This window comes from Notolepis coatsorum (assembly GCF_963971535.1).
Source record: "Notolepis coatsorum genome assembly, chromosome: 8".
Taxonomy (NCBI): domain Eukaryota; kingdom Metazoa; phylum Chordata; class Actinopteri; order Aulopiformes; family Paralepididae; genus Notolepis; species Notolepis coatsorum.
The window spans coordinates 47927557-47948633 of record NC_140172.1 but is presented as its reverse complement, the minus strand read 5'-3'; the positions used below and the strand labels follow the sequence as shown (position 1 = coordinate 47948633).

At 45.3% G+C, this 21077-nt stretch overlaps 1 protein-coding gene across 1 annotated transcript; it reads right to left on the bottom strand.

The window, feature by feature from the left end:
• Positions 1-739: 739 nt before the first annotated feature.
• Positions 740-21077, bottom strand: kl (klotho; the record flags this gene model as incomplete). The annotated part of the gene is made up of 14 exons (XM_084320410.1): positions 740-1074; positions 2384-2510; positions 3590-3695; positions 4352-4459; positions 4699-4877; positions 5368-5563; positions 5827-6062; positions 6760-6909; positions 10591-10696; positions 14286-14448; positions 14730-14809; positions 15017-15189; positions 15720-15977; positions 20349-21077. The coding sequence occupies 14 exons, from the start codon at positions 21075-21077 to the stop codon at positions 740-742; spliced, it is 2946 nt and encodes a 981-aa protein (XP_084176536.1).

The following is a 21077-nucleotide window of genomic DNA, read 5'->3' as shown; positions in this document are numbered from 1 at the left end:
AATTTAAATGACAGCATACAGTAGGCTACATGACTCTGGTACAGTGAGGAATTATTATTGCCTAGATGTCCAGACCCTGCGCCTGTAAGGCAGCTCAAAATCTTAGCCCTTCCATTACTATGCCTCAAATATCAGAGAGTAATTTAAACAGATTTCCTCCTGTTCAATTTTCCCATAGAGTTCCATGGGGAGTTTGGAAGGTTAGAATGAGCACCTCAGGCAAAGAACCATATAAGTTTAAGTTTTCAGAAGACATTTATTTTCAAACTTTATTATGTGAAGATGATCATTCATAGTTACAGAGAGTAGATGTCGAGAGTTGAGGTTCAGAGTTACAGTATAAAAGTGCACAATATAAGTCTTGTGACATTGATGTGTTACCAATATAAACATCAAATTTCTACCAGATAATACTAACTTTAAGTGACTTTTATTCAATGACCTAGTATTAATTCTGACCTGTAAGTGTGGGAACTAGTTAAGGGGAGTACATACAGAGTGTGTATCCCACAGCAAATCCCACTGTGTCCTAGTTACACCAGTGACAGCGACCTGCCACTGCAACGACTGAGACCAAAAATAACTGTTATAAAAAAAACGACAGTTTGCCTCATATGCATCTTTTAATATAATATACAAATTAGAAAAGAAAATGAAAAAAAAATAAACGTCAGCTCACTTATATAATACTACAAAGTTTGAAGTGGTTTTTAAACCTATAACCTAATCACCTTCATCATCAATAGCACTCTTTGTGTCTCTTGGCTGCGTAATAGATGATGAGGCCCAGGGTGATGAGCACCCCGGAACCCACCAGAGTCAGGAAGCCCACCATGGTCCTCTTGGCCAGGACGTGGCACCCGTGGCAGGGCTGGGGCCGGCTGGGGCAGCGCTGGGCCTCCGCCTCCTGGATGGGGAAGCCGTTGTGCCGGATGATGTTCCGGTAGTTGGACAGCGAGGCCTTGACGATGACCTCGTCCTGGACGTGGCCGTACAGGCCGAAGCCCGGGTCTCTGAGGTCACTCAGGGCGTAGGCAAAGTATCCCTTCAGGTTGACTCCATCCAGAATGCATGCTGGTGAGGCGTGATGCATAGGTAGGGGGGGGGTTGAGAGAAAGCATGTTCAATATGTGACAAGACTTCTGTATATTTTACTGTATATTTTACAATATTCAATATTACACTTACTGTACACTTACTGTAGACTTCTGTATATTTGACTGTATATTTTATATTAGAATGTGTATACATAACAACACTGTTCAATATTACACTTACTGTACACTTACTGTAGATTTCTGTATATTTTACTGTATACTTTATATTAGAATGTATAAATGTATATCCCGGAGCTGGGTATTTTTATTCTTAGGCTTATTTTATTCTTCATTCGTGACTTGTTTTGTCTACCTAAATGTTTACTGTTTACTGTGAGCGATTTGTAGTGCCAAATTTCCCTCGGATGAATAAAGTATTTCTATTCTATTCGATTCTATGCAGTTACATTTCGATTTTTTTGTGTGGGCTGTCATCGCCACCTAGTGGTGAGAAAGTGTACCTTTACCTCCAGCTGTGTCAGCTATAAGTATGTACTGTGTATACGGTATACAGACGTGTGTGTAGTGTAGAGCAGTGGTTCTCTCAGCCTGTTTAGTTTGTGGCCAATAAAACCAGAGACGCCTATTTGTGACACCATGGTCAAGTATAGACAAAAGTTAACTTTGATACCAAGGAATTTAGATAATTTAGACCAAAGTTTATAAATATGATAATAATGTATGGGTATCTTTTCGTGTGTGAGAGAGAGAGAGAGAGAGAGAGAGAGAGAGAGAGAGAGAGAGAGAGAGAGAGAGAGAGAGAGAGAGAGAGAGAGAGAGTTCAGTCAGCTGACCATCTATCCAGGGCTGAGTGAGCTGAACGCATGTCTAATAATTAAGCTCGTCAGAAGCCCTTTAGACTAGTTTCTTTACGAAAAAGAAAATATAACAACCATGTTCCACCGATTCAAGGAAGTCATATAAAATAGTCGAAAACATTGAATGTGTCCTTTTAATTCCTGAAAAACATTTGTGGCTTTGTGACTTGCCTTTCTGCCTAACAGCAGTGATCCAGGTGAACGTGTTGTGTAGTCAACATGCTGTCTGACCTTTCTGCCTAACAGCAGTGATCCAGCTGAACGTGTTGTAGTCAACATGCTGTCTGACCTTTCTGCCTAACAGCAGTGATCCAGGTGAACGTGTTGTGTAGTCAACATGCTGTCTGACCTTTCTGCCTAACAGCAGTGATCCAGGTGAACGTGTTGTAGTCATCATGCTGTCTGACCTTTCTGCCTAACAGCAGTGATCCAGGTGAACGTGTTGTTGTAGTCAACATGCTGTCTGACCTTTCAGGGCCTCGTTGATGTAGTTGTACAGGTAGTAGACTCGCAGGCTGTCTTTGAAGTGGGCTGGGTCTTCTTCCACACCGTTGGCCATCACATAGATGGGGACATCGCTGTACCTCTCCTTCACCTTAGATAACGGAGGAGCGTGTGTTACTCTCTATCTCAGTCGACCAACCTCTAAGTTAGCCAGGTTGCTGAGATAGCAAAGAAGAGACATTTGTTGCGTAGCAATATACAGCAGTATTTATATCTGCACTTTTGGAGTCAACAGATTCATGAAACTTGCATGGAAGTCCTTGACCCCAACATTTTAAAATAGACACAAAGCAGACATTTTGGTGATGAAGATGTCTTACAGATACAGTACAATGAAATGTTTTTCAATCTTGTTGATCTTCAATAATTTTTTAACAAAAGGTATGTTGACATAAAATTACCCAAAACATGAGAACTGTTGCAATAGAGTTCAACTAGGCGCTTTAGTGAGTACAATGTTGTACAATTGAGCACCTGTCATGATGACCCCTTTTATAAAGAAAGGGTGAACAAGTACTGTAGCAACCTATTATGACCCGATGAAGACCAGCTGGTGGAAACATGATGGCTTTTTAAAAACAATGTAGCCGCGGCACAATAAAGGCTTTTTAATGTATTTTTCTTCCTGTTTTAGTTCTTGACTACATGGGATCCCGTCTTGTTTCCATATTAGAACTTTTGTTATTGTGAAAATGACTTTGATCTCTATCCCCCTGGATATCAACAGAATCAAGCCATTTCTGATATCCAATCTGCTTCCTTTGAAATATTAAATATATCCATTAAAGGTTACTCTGATTGGCCCATCAGTCACATCTAGCTGCTCTGATTGGCCCATCAGTCACATCTAGCTGGGTGCTGAAAGGATACCACCTTGTCAATCAAGAACGTCTAGTGAACAGAAGGTCACGGCCCCTCAGCCTACTGAGAGTGGGCGGTGCTCAAAGAGGGTGACCTAAAACACTTATGACAAATCAAAAAAATACATCTGAAAATGTAGTATACTTATAAAATAAAATGTATACTCATGACATTAACAGTCCAGAATAAGTAGTGACTGAATTAAAACCCATTGTACTGGATCTTAAAGAGTTTTTTCGACTCCATACAATACTCCATACTATCTATATTTGGATGAAACAGAGCAGTCGGGTGTGATCTCAGTCTCACCCAGTTGAGGGCCTTCCTCAGGCCCCAGGGCACCACAGGCTGGGGAGACATGATCCACGTGGTATCTATCATGTGTTGGACCTCCAGCATGGCTGAGTAGGTGTACCTACAGGGATGGAGATGGGTTTCAGTACAGTAACAGGCCGTTGCTGCTGCTGAAAACGATAATTGTGTATTCCTTTATGGCTGAAATTAAGAAGTTCTACACGTTTTTTATGAATGGACTACATTTCCCAAGAAGTAGTCACCAGCCACCGTCAAGTATTCAACTGACTGCGACATGGCAGCAGGTTGTAGAACCATATATGTCTGTTTTAAGTTTTCAGAGGAACAATGTTTTAAAACTGTATTATCTAAAGATAGTACGTTAGTGTTGTGTTCACTCATAGTTAAAGACAGTAGAGGTTGAGTACCTTGAGGAGTTTCTTGTGATATATCACATTCACACTCCAAGTGATGATTTAGATTCACTTCACAACTTCACTGTCCAGAAAATGTAAAAACTGAATAAGGGTTTTCAGTATAGTTGTTTACTGCAAAATAGCACACAGTCTCCATTGTATTAAAGTATAAGGAGCTTCTGAACCAGAGCCCGGGGCCAAATGGAACGTCACTTCTGTAGTCTATACTGGAATCTTTTAGAATTCATTTAACCATTTCAGATGCACGTCTAGATCTCCATAGCTTTCAATTACCAGTAGCCATTGTCACATTATTGTACACATGACAGGGTTCAAAACTAGACAGGGAATGTTGTCTTACGAGTTCTCTTTGGCGTGAGTCACCAGCTTGGTACTGAAGTGACTAATGGCAAAGAAGTCATAGGTCCCTCTCACCAGCTGTCTGTCCTCCTCGTTGAACACTGGTAAGCTGCAGAGACACGGACAACGTTCCTTGTTAGTCACAGTGGATTTATAGTCGGGACAATACTATTTAGGAGGATGTTGCACATTAAAAAAAATAATAATAATAAATGTTTCAATATCAATATAAACTAGGTGATTATAAACAATAAAGCGTTTGCACTGCAGTGTCTGTGAAATGTAATCTTAAATGCCTTGTGGTACAGTACACTGGTAGATTGATCAGGGTAAAAGCAGTCTTTGTACTCAAGAGAGTTGAGCTGTCGCAGCCAGCTCCTCATGCCCAGTGGATAGTCCCCGCTACCGAAGATAGGCTCTGCAAACCAGCCAATGCGGAAGTCTAGAACCCTCTTGGCTGGTTCCACGTCCTCCCGGCTGAAGGAGAAGGCTGGTTCCACCCAGTCCATATGTAGGGCCAGGGACACCTGGAACCCAGTGGGTCATTTTGTCATTGGTACGCTTGAAAGGGTTAAAAGTAATTTTTTTTGGAATTGTTGTCAAAATTACATCACATATGCCACTTCTCAAGCACAGACAAAACACTGTACATTTTAATTATAATAATGTAATTCTAGTACAAGGCTAAAATATCAATATGTTGGGACTATATATATCTTTTTTTAAGATACATTTTTTAGCATTTATTGCTTTTTACTACCGGGCAGTCCGGTAGAGAGAGAGAGAGAGAGAGAGAGAGAGAGAGAGAGAGAGAGAGAGAGAGAGAGAGAGAGAGAGAGAGAGAGAGAGGAAGAACGGGAGACAGAGCGGGGGGGGAGACATTCGGCAAAGGACGCCGGGTCCGGGAATCGAACCCGGGTCGGCCGCTTCGCCACGCAGCGCGTTACATGGTTCGCCACTTGGGCGCCCCGGATTATATTTCATTCAATATATTTTGGTGGTGCTTGTCCTTCTTACCTGTCCTCCCTGTGAGTGTCTGAACTCCTGGTCGTAGGCGCGCCATGCCAGGGCGTGGGCCCGCAGCATCTGATGAGCCTCCTGGTAGCTCACGACCTCGTCGTTGGGTTCGTTCAGGGTGATCCATAGCTTCACGTGGGCACCCAGCTCCCGGTAACACAGCCTGGCATAGTCCGCGAAGGCCTCTGGAGTCTCCCTGAGGGACAGACGAGGCCAATGCCGTCAAATACCGGATAAACCATAAGGGTGCTATCTTGGAATTCTAGAATTCCATGTCTTTCAGTGGCCTGTGGCCATTATTGTATCATCATTAGAATGTTCAGTTCTAAAGAATTCTATCTCACAGGTGGGATTTTAGGCTAAAAAGGGTTTTTGGAAGTTTTCTCAGAATTCTATGTTAGAATTCTAGAATTCTATGTTAGATTTCCAGTATCTACAGTAGCTCTACACAGTATCTACCTGTTGAGCCACTTGTTGGCGGCGTCCAGCGGGGCGGGCAGGCTGGAGCGCTGGTGCGTGTGGTGCCAGAGAGTGACCACAGGCGTGACGTTGGCCTGGAGCAGCTGGTGAGTGAAGCAGCGGTAGTAGCCCAGTAGGGTGGCATTAGGATGGGCCACATGACCCGTTGGCACCAGGGATGACCAGTTGAGGGAGAAGTGGAAGTGACTGACGCCCACGTGTCGGATCTCCTCCACCTGAAAGCAGGTGACAAGTCAAGATCTCCTCCACCTGAAAGCAGGTGACAAGTCAAGATCTCCTCCACCTGAAAGCAGGTGACAAGTCAAGATCTCCTCCACCTGAAAGCAGGTGACAAGTCAAGATCTCCTCCACCTGAGAGCAGGTGACAAGTCAAGTGAGTTCAACTGATGAACTCATTATGAGTATGATGAAGAGCATGTACGCTCAAAAAGTCACTTTTGTGCATAAAAAATGGAAATTGGAGCTCTGCAGTGTGAATATATGAATATATTTTATAGTATTCATAATGGCCTTGGCCCCCCCCCTCCCAAACGGAAAACTCTGTCAAAGTCACATACATGAATAAAACAATCATTGTCCAACGGCATTCGTGTCAACAGGAAATCGTCGCGCCTCCTTACCTTCAGAGTGGAGTCCTTGTAATGGCTGTAATGATTGCACTGGAATTTGGCTGTAAAACATACGTTTCCATGACAACTGTTTGACATCACCTCCAGTGGTAACCAGTATTGCTTTTTTTTTTTTTTTTCATTTGTGCCTTGTGTCACTGGGGGGAAGTAAACAATGAAGGCTATTTCTGGCTCTGCCTCTGTTTGAATTCTGGACACCTACTACAGTACATGGGCCTGGCTCCTCTCCACTGTCATATTTAATAAAGTATATGTGTTTTAAAGATAATACAGACACACAGACCTGCTGGCGGATGGTGGCATAATCGGCACAGTGTGGGAATCTGCGCAAAGGCGGCGCACTAAACCCCTCCAGCCTTTTCAACTCTCCGTTACTGGACACGTTCCAGAGGTACACACTGGGGTCAGCAAACTGGGTGGGGGTGGTCTCCACCTACACATAAAAGAGATAAAAAGATAAACAAACGATCATCTACCCATAATTCTCACTTGCCATGCATGCATCGCGTTTACCTACGTACGCAAATAAAGGCAGAGGGGAAAGGAATCAATACGAGTGGGCTATCAGTGTTTGTGTTGTTTAGCTCACAGCGAGAGAGGCTGTGTGAGTTTATGTGGTTTATCATTAAGAGAGAAGAGAGGATCCAGTAATCAATGGTTGTTTCTGAACTGGACTTTAACCCACGAGGATTGTGTGGGTTCAAACTGCCGTCATGTGTTATAAGTTATAACCTATGCAGATAGGGGTAGAGAGAGTAATGACGGCCAAATCATCTTTTCATTAACAATACAAAATCAGAATATTAAAAGATAAATGTAATTTTAGAAAATGGGAAACCCAATGCGCTTAACAGAGAAGGGGGGCAAACTAAGGCGAAGGAAATCAGAGGAACAATTTGGTAAAAAGAGGGAAGTCAGGCAGAGTCATTGATACATTCAAGTCAAGTCAAGAGTTTTATTTGTCATGGCATACAAGGCATACAGTGAAATGCGGGTGGTCATGCCCACAGCGATTGTGCAATAATACAAGTAATAAGAGTAATAAGACATAACAGGTATGATGTACATAAAAGTAAAAAAAAAATAAAAAAAATGCATGGTAAAAGACATGCTAAGGTCCTGCGATAGTGCAATACAGTGTTAAGCTATGTATGCTACTATACAATAATATACTATACAATATACAGTTATACTATATATCCTTATGCTATCTTGCTATATCCATCTATTACTATACAAGAACCACTCCTGTTCTTTTTTTTTAAAGTGACCTTTCCATTGTGTAAAGTGACCGTTGAGTGTGAGTGTGTGCAGCATGTGTGTGTGTGTGTGTGTGTGTGTGTGTGTGTGTGTGTGTGTGTGTGTGTGTGTGTGTGTGTGTGTGTGTGTGTGTGTGTGTGTGTGTGTGTGCTAAAGTGACTGTTACAGTAGTGTGTGAGTGTATACAGTATGTGTGTTGTGTGTGTGCTCATGTGTACTTGTGTGTGGAGAGTTCAGTGTTTAAGACTCTGATGGCCTGGGGGAAGAAGCTGAGCCGAAGTCTCTCTGTCCTAGTTGCTGGTGTGCGCAGGTGTTTGCCTGACCGCAGCAGCTTGAACAGGCTGTTGTTGGGGTGGTGAGGGTCTTTCATTATTCTGCAGGCTCTGGATTTGCACCTCTTGTTATATAAGTCCTGCAGCGCACCACTCTCTGTAGGGCCTTCTTGTCCTGTGCCTAGCTGTTTCCATACCAGGCAGTGATGTTTCCAGTCAAGATGCTCTCTACAGCTCCGGAGTAGAAGGACTGGAGTATCTTTTTACGACTGAGTCTATGTGTGTTGTCCATGTCAGGTCCTCTGAGATGTGGACCCCCAGGTACTTAAAACTGCTCACCCTGTCCACGGTAGCCCCGTTTATCCACAGTGGTGTGTGTGTCCCCTGCTGTGTTCTCCTAAAATCCACGATCAGCTCCTTGGATTTACAAATGTTCAGGAGCAAGCTGTTGTCCTGACACCAGTGTGCCAGTACATCAACCTCCTCCCGGTAGGCCTTCTCGTTGTTATCAGAGATCAGCCCCACCACCACTGTGTCGTCCGCAAACTTCACTATGGAGTTGGAGCTGAACCTGGCCACACAGTCATGTGTGTACAATGAATACAGCAGGGGGCTGAGAACACAGCCCTGGGGGGACCCGATACTCAGGGTGATGGTGTTGAAGGTCTGACCCCCCACCCTGACCGCCTGAGGCCTTTCACTCAGAAAGTCCAGTATCCAGCCGCTCAGAGCGGAGCTCAGACCCAGCTCAATCAGCTTGTCCACCAGTCTGGTGGGGACTATGGTGTTGAACGCTGAGCTATAGTTAATGAACAACAGTCTCACATAGCCCCCCTTCTGGCTGTCAAGGTGAGAGAGGGTGTTGTGTAGTACCTGGGAGACCGCGTCGTCAGTGGACCTGTTTGACCTGTATGCAAATTGCAAAGGGTCCATATCACTGGGGAGGGAGGCACAAATGTAATCCTCAAAACATTTCATGACCACAGAGGTGAGTGCCACCGGTCTGTAGTCATTAAGGCCTGCTGGAGAGGATTTTTTTGGTACAGGGATTATAGTGGACACTTTGAAGCAGGCGGGTACCACGGACTCAGCCAGGGATAGATTGAATATGGTGGTGAACACTGGGGCTAGCTGGTTAGCACAGGACTTAAGTATATGTCCTGTTATCCCATCCGGGCCTGCAGCTTTCCTGGTGTTCACCCTCATAAATGCTCTTCTCACACTGTGTCGCCCCCCCCCGCCCCCCCCCCCCACAGATGCCCCCCCCCCTCCACGGCGGCCGGCGCGTCAGTGACATCGTTAGCCGGTGAGCTAGCCGGTGAGCTCACTGTTTGCACCAAACCGCGCATAAAAGGAGTTGAGTTGATCCGCGAGAGAGGCGTCGGCACTCCCGATTGAGGGGCCGCTGACTTTGTAGTCAGTTATCGTCATTTGGTGAAGAGGTAAGATTTGTGTTGTGATTTGAATGAGTCCAGGGATGTAGCGTTGCGGAATGTTTGGAGGGCGGGAGTTCCAGAGGGTGGGTGCGGCAACAGAGAAGGCTCTGGGACGGACAGTGCGCAGGTTGGTGGTGGAGATGGAGAGGAGACCAGAGTCAGAGGACTGCAGCCTCCGGGGTGGGATGTAGGGATGGAGGAGGTCAGCTAGGTACCGGGGGGCAAGGGAGTGAAGGGATTTGTAGGTGATGAGGAGGATCTTAAAGTTGATGCGGGACTTGACTGGAAGCCAGTGGAGGTGGATGAGGGTGGGAGTGATGTGGTGCCAGGGCTTGGTGCGGGTGAGAACCCTAGCAGCTGATTTATTTTTACATATTGCAGCCTGTTCAGGGCATTGCTGGGTAGCCCTGCAAGAACTGAGTTTGAGTAATCCAGACGGGAGGTGATAAAGGAGTGAATGAGTGTCTCTGCTACGGAGTCAGGGAGAGATGGCCGGAGTCTGGATATATTTTTGAAGTGGAAAAAAGCAGATTTGGTTATTGATTTGATGTGTGAATGAAATGAGAGGGTGGAGTCCAGTATGACACCCAGGTTGTGGACTTCTGTGGAACTTCTAGAAGGAGATCTCCAACCTTCCGGTTGTGGCATGCGTGGCCACAACCATGAGCTGTTGTGGCCAAAATATAGTGTATATACAATAAATACAATATACACTATCTATACATTATATCCATGATATATGTGATATTGTATGGACACTGAGGTAAAACATTGATAAACATTTGAATACGTTCTGTTAGACCAGTACGATATGAACCTCTTACACCACTGTGATGGTCCAAAGTTAATACCTAGTAAATTATTCTTAAAATGTTCTTGTTGGGGTCACTACCGTTTGTCCTCTGTGTCTCATATCACCACCAGGCCTCCAACTCACACACACACACACACACACACACACACACACACACACACACACTCACGCACGACCACACTCACACACCTCCCACCCTCACACAAATACAAACACACTCTCTCTTCTTCTCTCTCACTTTCTCTCTCAGAAACACACACACACACACACACACACACACACACACACACACACACACACACACACACACACACACACACACACACACACACCTGTATGGAGTTGGCAGACACTCCCCAGGCGAAGTCACAGGGGAAGAGGCCCTGGGCCGGTCTGTTCTCTGGGAGTTCAGGGAAACCGTTCCTCTGGATCAGCTTCCTGCAGGGATGAGCCCAGATCAGGGGTGTTATTGTTAAAGGGATAGTTCTACATTTTGGAACCCTAGCCATATTTGCCGCTTATCAATGATGTTGTTTATCAGTTCATTTCTTTTTTTATCCACTTTTTCTCCCCATTTTTCTATTTGTTTTTTTCTCCCATCCCAATTTCGTATATCCAATTCATCCCTCCCCTGTCTTGAACGTTGCTAGACTATGCCTCCCACAGGACGGTTGTAGTGAGGACAGAAGCCTTGCATCACGTGTCCCCTCCGGTACACGAGGAGGCAGCCTGTCGCATCTTTTCACCGCAGCAGCTCGAACTCTCAGTGGCGAGGAGTAACGCGTGGGAGGCTCACGCTGCCCCCGTCACTTCCTGCTTCCGTCACACCGGCGTCACCAAACCGACCTGTAGGAGTCGCTGTCCACAACGTCAAATCCCCACCCACCGGCTTTCCCACCCTCTAACACTTGCCAATTGTGTTAGTATGAACGACCGGCCAGCCGGTAGCAACGCCGAGAGCTGGGCTCGAACCCAGCGTCTCCTGCGTTAGAGGCGAGCACCTTGCCCACTGTGCCAATCAGCCGCCCATGTTTATCAGTTAATTTAAGTTAAGTTGTATCTTTATTAATCCCCTTGGGGAAATTCGTCCTCTGCATTTGACCCATCCTAACAATTTTAGGAGGAGTGGGCAGTCACACAGTGCTGCCTCCGGTTTTAACGGCAGTAGCATGCATGTGTTTTATGGTGTGGGGGAAAGTGGCGTAGTTGGAGAAAACCCAGGTAAACAGAGGGTGAATGTGTGAAAGGCCCTTCCTGCTGTGAGGCAACAGCACTGCACCACCGCGCCGCCCTGAAAAAGGGATGACCGCGGCAGGACTCGAACCTGCAATCTTCTGATCCGAAGTCAGACGCCTTATCCATTAGGCCACGCGGCCGACAGGAGAGACTCCTTTCAGCAGTCCTTTCTCAGCAGTCCTTTCTCAGCAGTCCTTTCTCACCACAGTCCTTTCTCAGCAGTCCTTTCTCAGAAGTCCTTTCTCACCACAGTCCTTTCTCAGCAGTCCTTTCTCAGCAGTCCTTTCTCACCACAGTCCTTTCTCAGCAGTCCTTTCTCAGCAGTCCTTTCTCTGCACAGTCCTTTCTCAGCAGTCCTTTCTCACCAGTCCTTTCTCACCACAGTCCTTTCTCTGCACAGTCCTTTCTCAGCAGTCCTTTCTCAGCAGTCCTTTCTCACCACAGTCCTTTCTCAGCAGTCCTTTCTCACCACAGTCCTTTCTTACCACAGTCCTTTCTCACCAGTCCTTTCTCACCACAGTCCTTTCTCAGCAGTCCTTTCTCAGCAGTCCTTTCTCACCACAGTCCTTTCTCACCACAGTCCTTTCTCAGCAGTCCTTTCTCACCAGTCCTTTCTCACCACAGTCCTTTCTCAGCAGTCCTTTCTCACCACAGTCCTTTCTCACCACAGTCCTTTCTCAGCAGTCCTTTCTCACCAGTCCTTTCTCACCACAGTCCTTTCTCACCAGTCCTTTCTCACCACAGTCCTTTCTCTGCACAGTCCTTTCTCAGCAGTCCTTTCTCACCACAGTCCTTTCTCACCACAGTCCTTTCTCACCAGTCCTTTCTCAGCAGTCCTTTCTCACCACAGTCCTTTCTCTGCACAGTCCTTTCTCACCAGTCCTTTCTCACCACAGTCCTTTCTCTGCACAGTCCTTTCTCACCAGTCCTTTCTCACCAGTCCTTTCTCTGCACAGTCCTTTCTCACCAGTCCTTTCTCAGCAGTCCTTTCTCACCACAGTCCTTTCTCACCACAGTCCTTTCTCACCACAGTCCTTTCTCACCACAGTCCTTTCTCACCACAGTCCTTTCTCACCACAGTCCTTTCTCACCAGTCCTTTCTCACCACAGTCCTTTCTCACCAGTCCTTTCTCACCACAGTCCATGCTGTCCCTCACATCAGCACCAGCAGCACAAACCAATACAAAAGTCATTGGGGTCAAGCTCCTGTCTGTTCAAGCCGACTGAAGATAACTGAGATTGACTCTGTTTATGCTGTGCAGTAGATTCCAGTAGTCTTCAGTCAGCTTGTACGGACAGCAGCTTGAGCAAAGTGCAGAATGCTGATCATGTGGCAGCTTCAGTGAAAATATCTCTGAAGAGTAGTGAGGTGATCGACACTTTGGGAAGAACTCAAGGCTCTTGCAGTACAGCAATTTTGTGTTTGTGTTTATTGTACATGTGTTTTTTGCAAATGCAAAATGTCCAGAAATCTAATATGGTTTATGTAGATAGTTGTTCTGGAAGCAAGATTTTAGCACAAGGATAGCCGAAGACTGAATGTCAATCGTACGTGCGGTGTCTGCGATAGGGCTTGTTGAAATCAAGAATTTGTAGCCTAATTTGTAGCCTAACCTGTAGCCTAATTGTAATATGTGGATATGAAAGCATTGTGCTCAAGACGGATGAATGAAAGCAGGATTTAGCGCCCCCTATAGGCTAATCACTTTAGTGGTGGTGGTGGTGGTGCTGGTGGTGTCTTATCACCAGGGGTGTAAAGTACTTGAGTAATTGTACTTCGTTACAACACTTAAGTACTGTTTTGGGGGACTTGTACTTTACTCGATTATTATTAGTATTATTAGGTACTTTTACTCAATTACATTTCAGAGAAAAAAAACATACTTTTTACTCCTTACTTTAAAATGCAGACCTAGTACAAAGTACAAATCTCGGAGGTCTTACATTTTTTATTAGTATATTTGTTTCTCTGGCCGAACTAACGTTAACGTTATTAATCCTGCGGCCGCACTTTATTTAAAAACAGCCAATCAAATCCAAAAATTGATGGAAAATTAATCCGCCCATACCCATCCTTGTGCAAGACTAGAAAGCGGGGATCTTTGATTAAACACATGCTATCAGAAAAATAGACAGTCAGTAAAAAAGTTTTTACTTTTACTTTTTAGAAAAGTAGAAACTTTTTTTTACTTTTACTCAAGTGTGTTTTAGTGACTTTTACTTGAGTACGATTTTGAGACGGTACCCATACTTTCACTTAAGTATAATATCTGGGTACTTTTTACACCCCTGCTTATCACTGAGGAATCAATACCGTCTATGGACATTCCAGCAAAAAGTATTCAATTCAGTAAGACAAACACTTTTTATTTTTCTTATCTTGATCTACAACACGCATCCTCTGAATGGCCCGGGTCTCTAGTTTCTAGGCCGTGATTATCCTAGAGGTCAAGCTAGGTCAAATTGTACCTCATCCAATTTCTGCTTTGCACTATATAGTATATTGTATATTAGTATATTGTATAGTATATTGTATGGTAACTCAGTTACTTCTACTTGCATTGAACATTGTACATAATTGTACATATTGAACACTTGTGTCTACGTACGTGACTTCTATTTTTATACTGCTATACTTATTTAATTTAATTTTATACTTATCTTTTTTGTCTAGCACAGTCTCTGGAGCGTAACAGAAAGGAGCATTTTGTATAAAAGTATTCTGTACTTCTGTATGACAACTAATAAAGAAACTTGAAACTTGAACTTGAGGTCATAATAATGTAAAAACCTGTAGAAGGTTGCTGATGTCTTTGGCTCTCTCTTCATGTCGGGTGTGTTGAAGTCAACATAGTAAAGGCCCCGTCGGATCCCATACTCCCTGTGCCACTCGAAGCCATCCACCAGGGACCAGGCCGTGTAGCCAATCACATTCACACCGTCCACACTGATCGCTGAGGGCAAAACGCAGAGAGAGAGAGAGAGAGAGAGAGAGAGAGAGAGAGAGAGAGAGAGAGAACAGAGATAAGGTTTCACTTCAAAGGATCATTAGTGAGAAAGTTCAAAATTGACCTCTTTGACTCAATAGATTTCCATCTTGTGGTGAAACGGTTTGTAAATCTGGCTTTTTCAAACGCTGTGAATCGAACAAATTTGCTGATTGTTAAACATGAGGAAATATTATAATATAGAGATTCGATTTATTGACTCTTTCTTTCAGTGGACCATTACTCACACTTCAGTGCCTCCACAATGAAACTCTTCAGATAGTACATGTGTTTAGGGTCCTCGGTCTTGGTGTTTCCCAGCACATACCTGTGTTGGGTAGTAACGTTAATGATGACAAAATTCACAATGATACACAACAGGTTGTCACAATGAATTAGACCCAACATAACAGAACAACTCCCGGTGGCTCTGCCAGATTACACCTCCTCCACATCACACAACTCAGCACAGCCGACACAAGTGCGCAAGTGACAAATCAACAACAACAACAACAACAACAACAACCTAACCTACCATCCACTCTGCACCACGAAGATGGGCGGGTTGTCGTACTCAGCGCTGACCCAGTATAGTAGCATCCTCAGGTCCAAATCCTCCAGCTGTCCGAACTTGAGGCTGTCATTGACCAGATGGAAGCTGAGAGCTGCTCCATGGGAGAGAGCGAAGAAGTCTGCCGTGCCCCTCACCTGAGGGTGGGGTTTGAAACGTATTCTCATCCAATCTGAATCCAGGATATTGAATCTGCTTATCAAATCAGAATGCTTTCAAAAAACCTAATCAAATCTTTTTTTAAGTAATTATTTGAGGAGGGGGGTACATTTCTTTGGTGAAGAATGTGCATTACTTTTATTGCACTCAGCACAATAATAACATATCCTTTCAGCAATGTTGTAAGTAAGTTAGTAAGTAACAAACAACAAAATCATGAATAATTTAATATTGAAATACTTTGGTTGGGGTTGTGGTTGAGGGCAGTTGTAGAAGATAGAGGGGGGTTGATAGGAGGACTTGTTAGACTGTAGCCTAAACTACGGATGAGTCTGTCACAGTCAACCAGCACCTGCTAACGGGTCTGACCCATTAGCTCAGCTGGTTAGTGCGGATCTGAACCTGTGGATGGTCCTGCAGGTTCAAATCCACTCGCTTACAGAGTTGAACGAATGTGGGTATTTTACTACACGGAACAGCTGACGTAAACCCAACGCTGTACCCTCACCTGGTGACTCTCCTCCTGGGTAAAGGAGGGCAGCCTCGCCCCCAGTCTCTGCTTCATGCAGGGTGGATAGTCTCCGTCGATGAACAGCGGCCGGGCGAACCAGCCCAGCACGTGGTCCAGGGAGCACTGGCACTCCCTCAGGCTCTCCCTGCGTGTGCGGCTGGGCTTGATCCAGTGAGAGGCCAGCGCCATGGACAGCTTGCCCTGCTGCCGAGGTCGATGGTGGCGGTCGTACAGGTGCCAGGCCGCCGCGTGAGCCTGGGGGAGGTGGGGCAGAGGGAGAGAGAGGTTCACTGTGTGTGGGGGCCACCATGGTGTTGATCCAGTATAGCGCTTTCCAGAAGCTCTGCAATCCAGCTTGGAAGAGCAGTGTCTTTTTGGAGCCTTTATAAAACTAATATACTTACACTGGCGCCGCTCTGATGGCTGCCTTTCTGATCGCTCCGACGAGACTGTGCTTTATTTTGTTAATTTTTATAGTATTAGGAGTTTTATTTGCACCAACTGTTGGTGCATTATATGTGTATGACCGTCAGTCAATCATTGACATTGGATTAAGAAAAACTTACCGTTTGGATTGCTCTCTGGATCGGATCGCTGAACAGCAGAAATGGCCCGCCGAGATCCTTTGTTATGCCGGCCATGGCCAAGACGCCAAGAAGCCGCCGCGAAGACGAGGAAAGAGAGCCGGGGTCCGGAACAGACTGAGGTCCAAACGACACAGAACCACATTGCCCAGCATATTGTTGGCCAATGTGCAATCGATAGGAAACAAATTGGACGACATCAGAGCAAGGATCCAATTCCAGAGGGACATTCGGGATTGTAACGTCCTCTGTTTCACAGAAACTTGGCTGAGTCCAGATGTCCCGAACCACGCAATAGAACCGGCAGACCATTTCTTCGTTCTCCGCAAAGACCGGACGGCAGAAGAGTCATTAAAGAAGAAAGGAGGCGGCATTGCCTTCATGATAAACAAGGAGTGGTGCGATGTAGGCAACACAAAGGAAATGTCTAACCACTGCTCCCCAGACCTGGAGTTTATCACGATAAAATGTCGACCCTTCTTCCTCCCAAGAGAGTTAACGTCCATCATCCTCATCGGAGTGTACATTCCACCACACGCGAACACTGAGGTCGCACTTTCAAAACTTCACGACGAGGTAAACAAACTCCAGGCAGCTAACGTTGACGCGGCCATTTTGGTCTTGGGGGATTTCAACAGCGCGCGTCTTAAAAAGGTGCTGCCGAATTTCTATCAGCATGTGACCTGTCCCACCAGAGGCTAGAACATATTAGACCATGTATACTCGCAATTTAAGAATGGGTACAAGTCACAGGCTCTTAGTCCATTCGGTAAAAGCGATCACGCTGCAATTTTTCTTTTGCCTAAGTACAAACAGAGTCTCAAGCGAACGCCGGTGGTCTCGCGAGAGGTTAAGCGTTGGGCCGTGACGTCAGTGGAGTCACTCCAAGCAGTGCTGGGAAGCACAGAATGGAGTGTATTCCGTGATAACACAGCCAATATTAACGAATACACCGAAACGGTGATTGACTATGTCTGTACTCAGGTAGAAGTAATAATCCCCACCACCAAAATTAATATCTACCCAAATCAAAAGCCCTGGGTAGACAAATCCGTCCGTGAGGCTCTGAAAGTGCGCACATCAGCATACAACACCGGGCTGGTGACAGGCAACATGGAAGAACACAAGATGGCAAGATACAACGTCAGGAGAGCAGTAATAGAGGCAAAACGGCGTTACAGGGATAAAGTTGAACTTCAGTTTGAACAGGCTGACTCTAGAGGCATGTGGCAGGGCCTCAGAACAATGACAGACTACAAAGGAACCCCCCTCAAACTGAACAGTGACATCTCCTTAGCAAATGATCTCAACTCCTTCTATGCGAGGTTTGAGGCTGTGAATAACAACACCAGCCTACAAACCACGGCAATGGGGGGGGGGGGTCTGCTGATGGAGACTCAGTGTTCAGGGTAACAGAACATGAGGTGAGACGGATCTTTAAAAAAGTGGATATCTGGAAGGCAGCAGGACCGGACGGCATCCCCGGCCGCGTCCTAAAAGTCTGTGCCGACCAACTGGCCCCGGTATTCACTGACATCTTCAACCTGTCCTTGGAACAGGCCGTCATCCCCACCTGTCTGAAGAAGTCCACCATCATCCCTGTACCCAAAAAATCTACGCCCGCTTGCCTCAACGACTACCGCCCTGTAGCCCTCACCTCCATAGCCATGAAGTGCTTTGAGAAGCTAGTGAAGGGCTACATCTGTTCCTCCCTCCCCATCAACCTGGACCCTCTGCAATTTGCATATCGCCCCAACAGGTCCACGGAGGACGCCATAGCCCATGTGCTGCACACAGCAGCATCACATCTGGACAAGAGGAAGGGGAACTATGTGAGAATGCTGTTCATCGACTACAGCTCAGCATTCAATACCATAGTCCCCTCCAAACTCATAGCCAAGCTCAGGGACCTGGGCTTGAACTATGACCTGTGCCAGTGGGTCCTGGACTTCCTGACGGGCAGACCCCAGGTGGTAAGAGCCGGCAACTGCACCTCCTCATCCATCACGCTCAACATAGGGGCCCCCCAGGGCTGTGTTCTGAGCCCCCTCCTCTACTCCCTGTACACACATGACTGTGTAGCACAGCGGAACAACAACACCATCATCAAATTTGCTGATGACACAGTAGTGGTGGGCCTGATCTCTGCCAACGACGAAAGGGCCTACCTGGAAGAGGTAGAGAACCTGTCACAGTGGTGTCAGGAGAACTGCCTCTCCCTGAACGTCAGCAAAACAAAAGAGATGATTGTGGACTTCAGGAGGTCGGGGGTCAAGGACTACAGCCCCCTCAGCATCGACGGGGCACCAGTTGAGAGAGTGAACAGTTTCAAGTACCTCGGAGCCCACATATCCGAGGACTTGACATGGACCACACACATTGACAGTGTTGTGAAGAAGGCACGACAACGCCTCTACTTCCTCAGGCGCCTAAGGAAGTTCCAAGTCAGTCAGAAGATCCTTAGGAACTTCTACTCATGTACAATAGAGAGCATCCTGACCGGCAACATCACCTCCTGGTTTGGGAATAGCACTGCACAAGACCGTAGCAGACTACAAAGAGTGACACGTTCAGCCGAACGCACAATTAGAGGGGGGCTTCCCACCCTCCAGAACATTTACAACAAGCGGTGCAAGGGGAAGGCTAAGAGAATTATTAAGGACTCGAGCCACCCGAACAACTGCCTCTTTGAACTGCTGCCGTCAGGCAAGCGATACCGGAGTCTTATGGCGAGCACAGAAAGACTCAGAAGGAGCTTCTATCCCCAGGCCATCAGGCTGCTAAACGAACAATAATCGCTAAACGAACAATAATCACTATGCAACAACCATCAAATGCACACAGCACACACACCCACAAGCACACACTCACTCAAACAAACAACACACTGCAGCACCCACTCTCCACACTTTAGATCACACAAACACACTTACACTTTATATTTATTGATAAAGGATTTGCACTACAACTCGTACACCTACTGTGAATTGTACCTAAACTGCACCTCGTCCATTTATGCCTTGCACTATATAGAATTGTATATTAGTACACTGCACAGTATTGTATATTGTATGGTAACTACGTCTACGAACATTGTACATATGTCTAAACTGAACACTGTGACCTCTTTTTTTACTTCTAATTTTTACTATGTTTTTATTTCATACTTATCTTGTCATGCACAGTCTCTGGAGCGCAACAGTAAGAAGCATTTTGTACAAAAGTATTCTGTACTTCTGTATGACAACTATTAAAGAAACTTGAAACATATTAGTTACATATAATATGTTTTTTGATATGTTTTTAATAGTTTCTGATGTGTGTTGGATCAAATCTAACCCCCCCCCCCCTGATTCCCAAGACTTGGGAAAACACATTTCTGAAGCCAAAGAGATTGTTCGTTATTGTTCTGTGTTTTTAATTTTTTAACAAAGTTGATTTTTCAATACAGGTTTGAGGTTATACATGCATTATTACCCAATTAAACCAGGCAAACCTAAAATAGGAAAGAAGTAGCTTAGATTCCACTGGTGAATTTTTTTTAAAGAGGGATGCTGGTGCAAAGCCACAAGCAAAACAGTTGGTAAAAGAGAGATGAGAGATGGAGATGGAATAGAATCGAGGATATCGAGACAAAGAAGAAATGCAAGGGGCCAGGAAAGGTTGATGATAGGGTTAAACAAGAGGTGTGTCTGCAGATATTATTAGAGATGTTTGAAAATCACCAAGATAAAAGCTTATAAAAGATAAAAAATATCACAAGCTTATTTCTAACATTAGAGACACATGTTCACAAAAAGCATGAGTAAGAATAAAATTAGTAGTATGTTAATTAATTAAAAAAAATTATATGTAGGCTATATATGATGATGATGATAATAATAATAATAATAATAATAATAATAATAATAATAATAATAATATTATTATTATTATTATTATTATTAATAATAATAATAATAATAATAATAATAATAATAATAATAATAATAATAATAATAATAATAATAATAATAATAATAATAAAGGTTTTCAAGGTTACCTTGATCAGGTTGTGCCCTACACGGAATGGGAGATCAGGGTCATTCTTAATCCCGGGTGCAACCACTCCTGTCCCATACCCGTGCCAGGCCACGACAAATGGGTTGTCTATCGTGATCCAATACTTCACATCATCGCCAAAAGTTTGGAAGCAGAAATCAGCATAGTCTTTGAAAAGTTCCACGAGCACAGGGTTGCTCCACCCGCCGAAGGTCTGCTGGAGGTTGTCCGGCAGGTCCCAGTGGTAAAGTGTGACCACGGGCTGCACGCGGATCTCCTTCAGCCTCCGGAGGAGCGTCCGGTAATAGTTGGTGCCGACCTCGTTGTAACTCTCACGGGTGCCGTTGGGAAAGATCCGCGACCAGGACAGGGAGAACCTGTAGTGGCTGACCCCGAGCTGTTTGATCGCGCGGATGTCGGCGTCGATGTTATGGTAGCTGTCGCTCCCAACGTCCCCTTTGACCATGCGGGTCCTGCCGCGCGTAAAGGTGTCCCAGACGGAGAGCCCCTTGCCGTCTTTCTCAAACGCGCCTTCCACCTGGTAAGCTGCCGTGCCCACCGCCCACATGAAGCCTTCAGGGAAGGTCTCATAGAGGAACGCTTTGTCTCCCGGATAGGGCAGCTTACTGAATCTGCCCCAGGTCTTCAACCCAGCGTCAGGTCTTCCATCTGCTTTGTTCCTCTCAGAGGTAAACATTAGACATGTCAAGAAGCAGAGGAAAACGCGCAT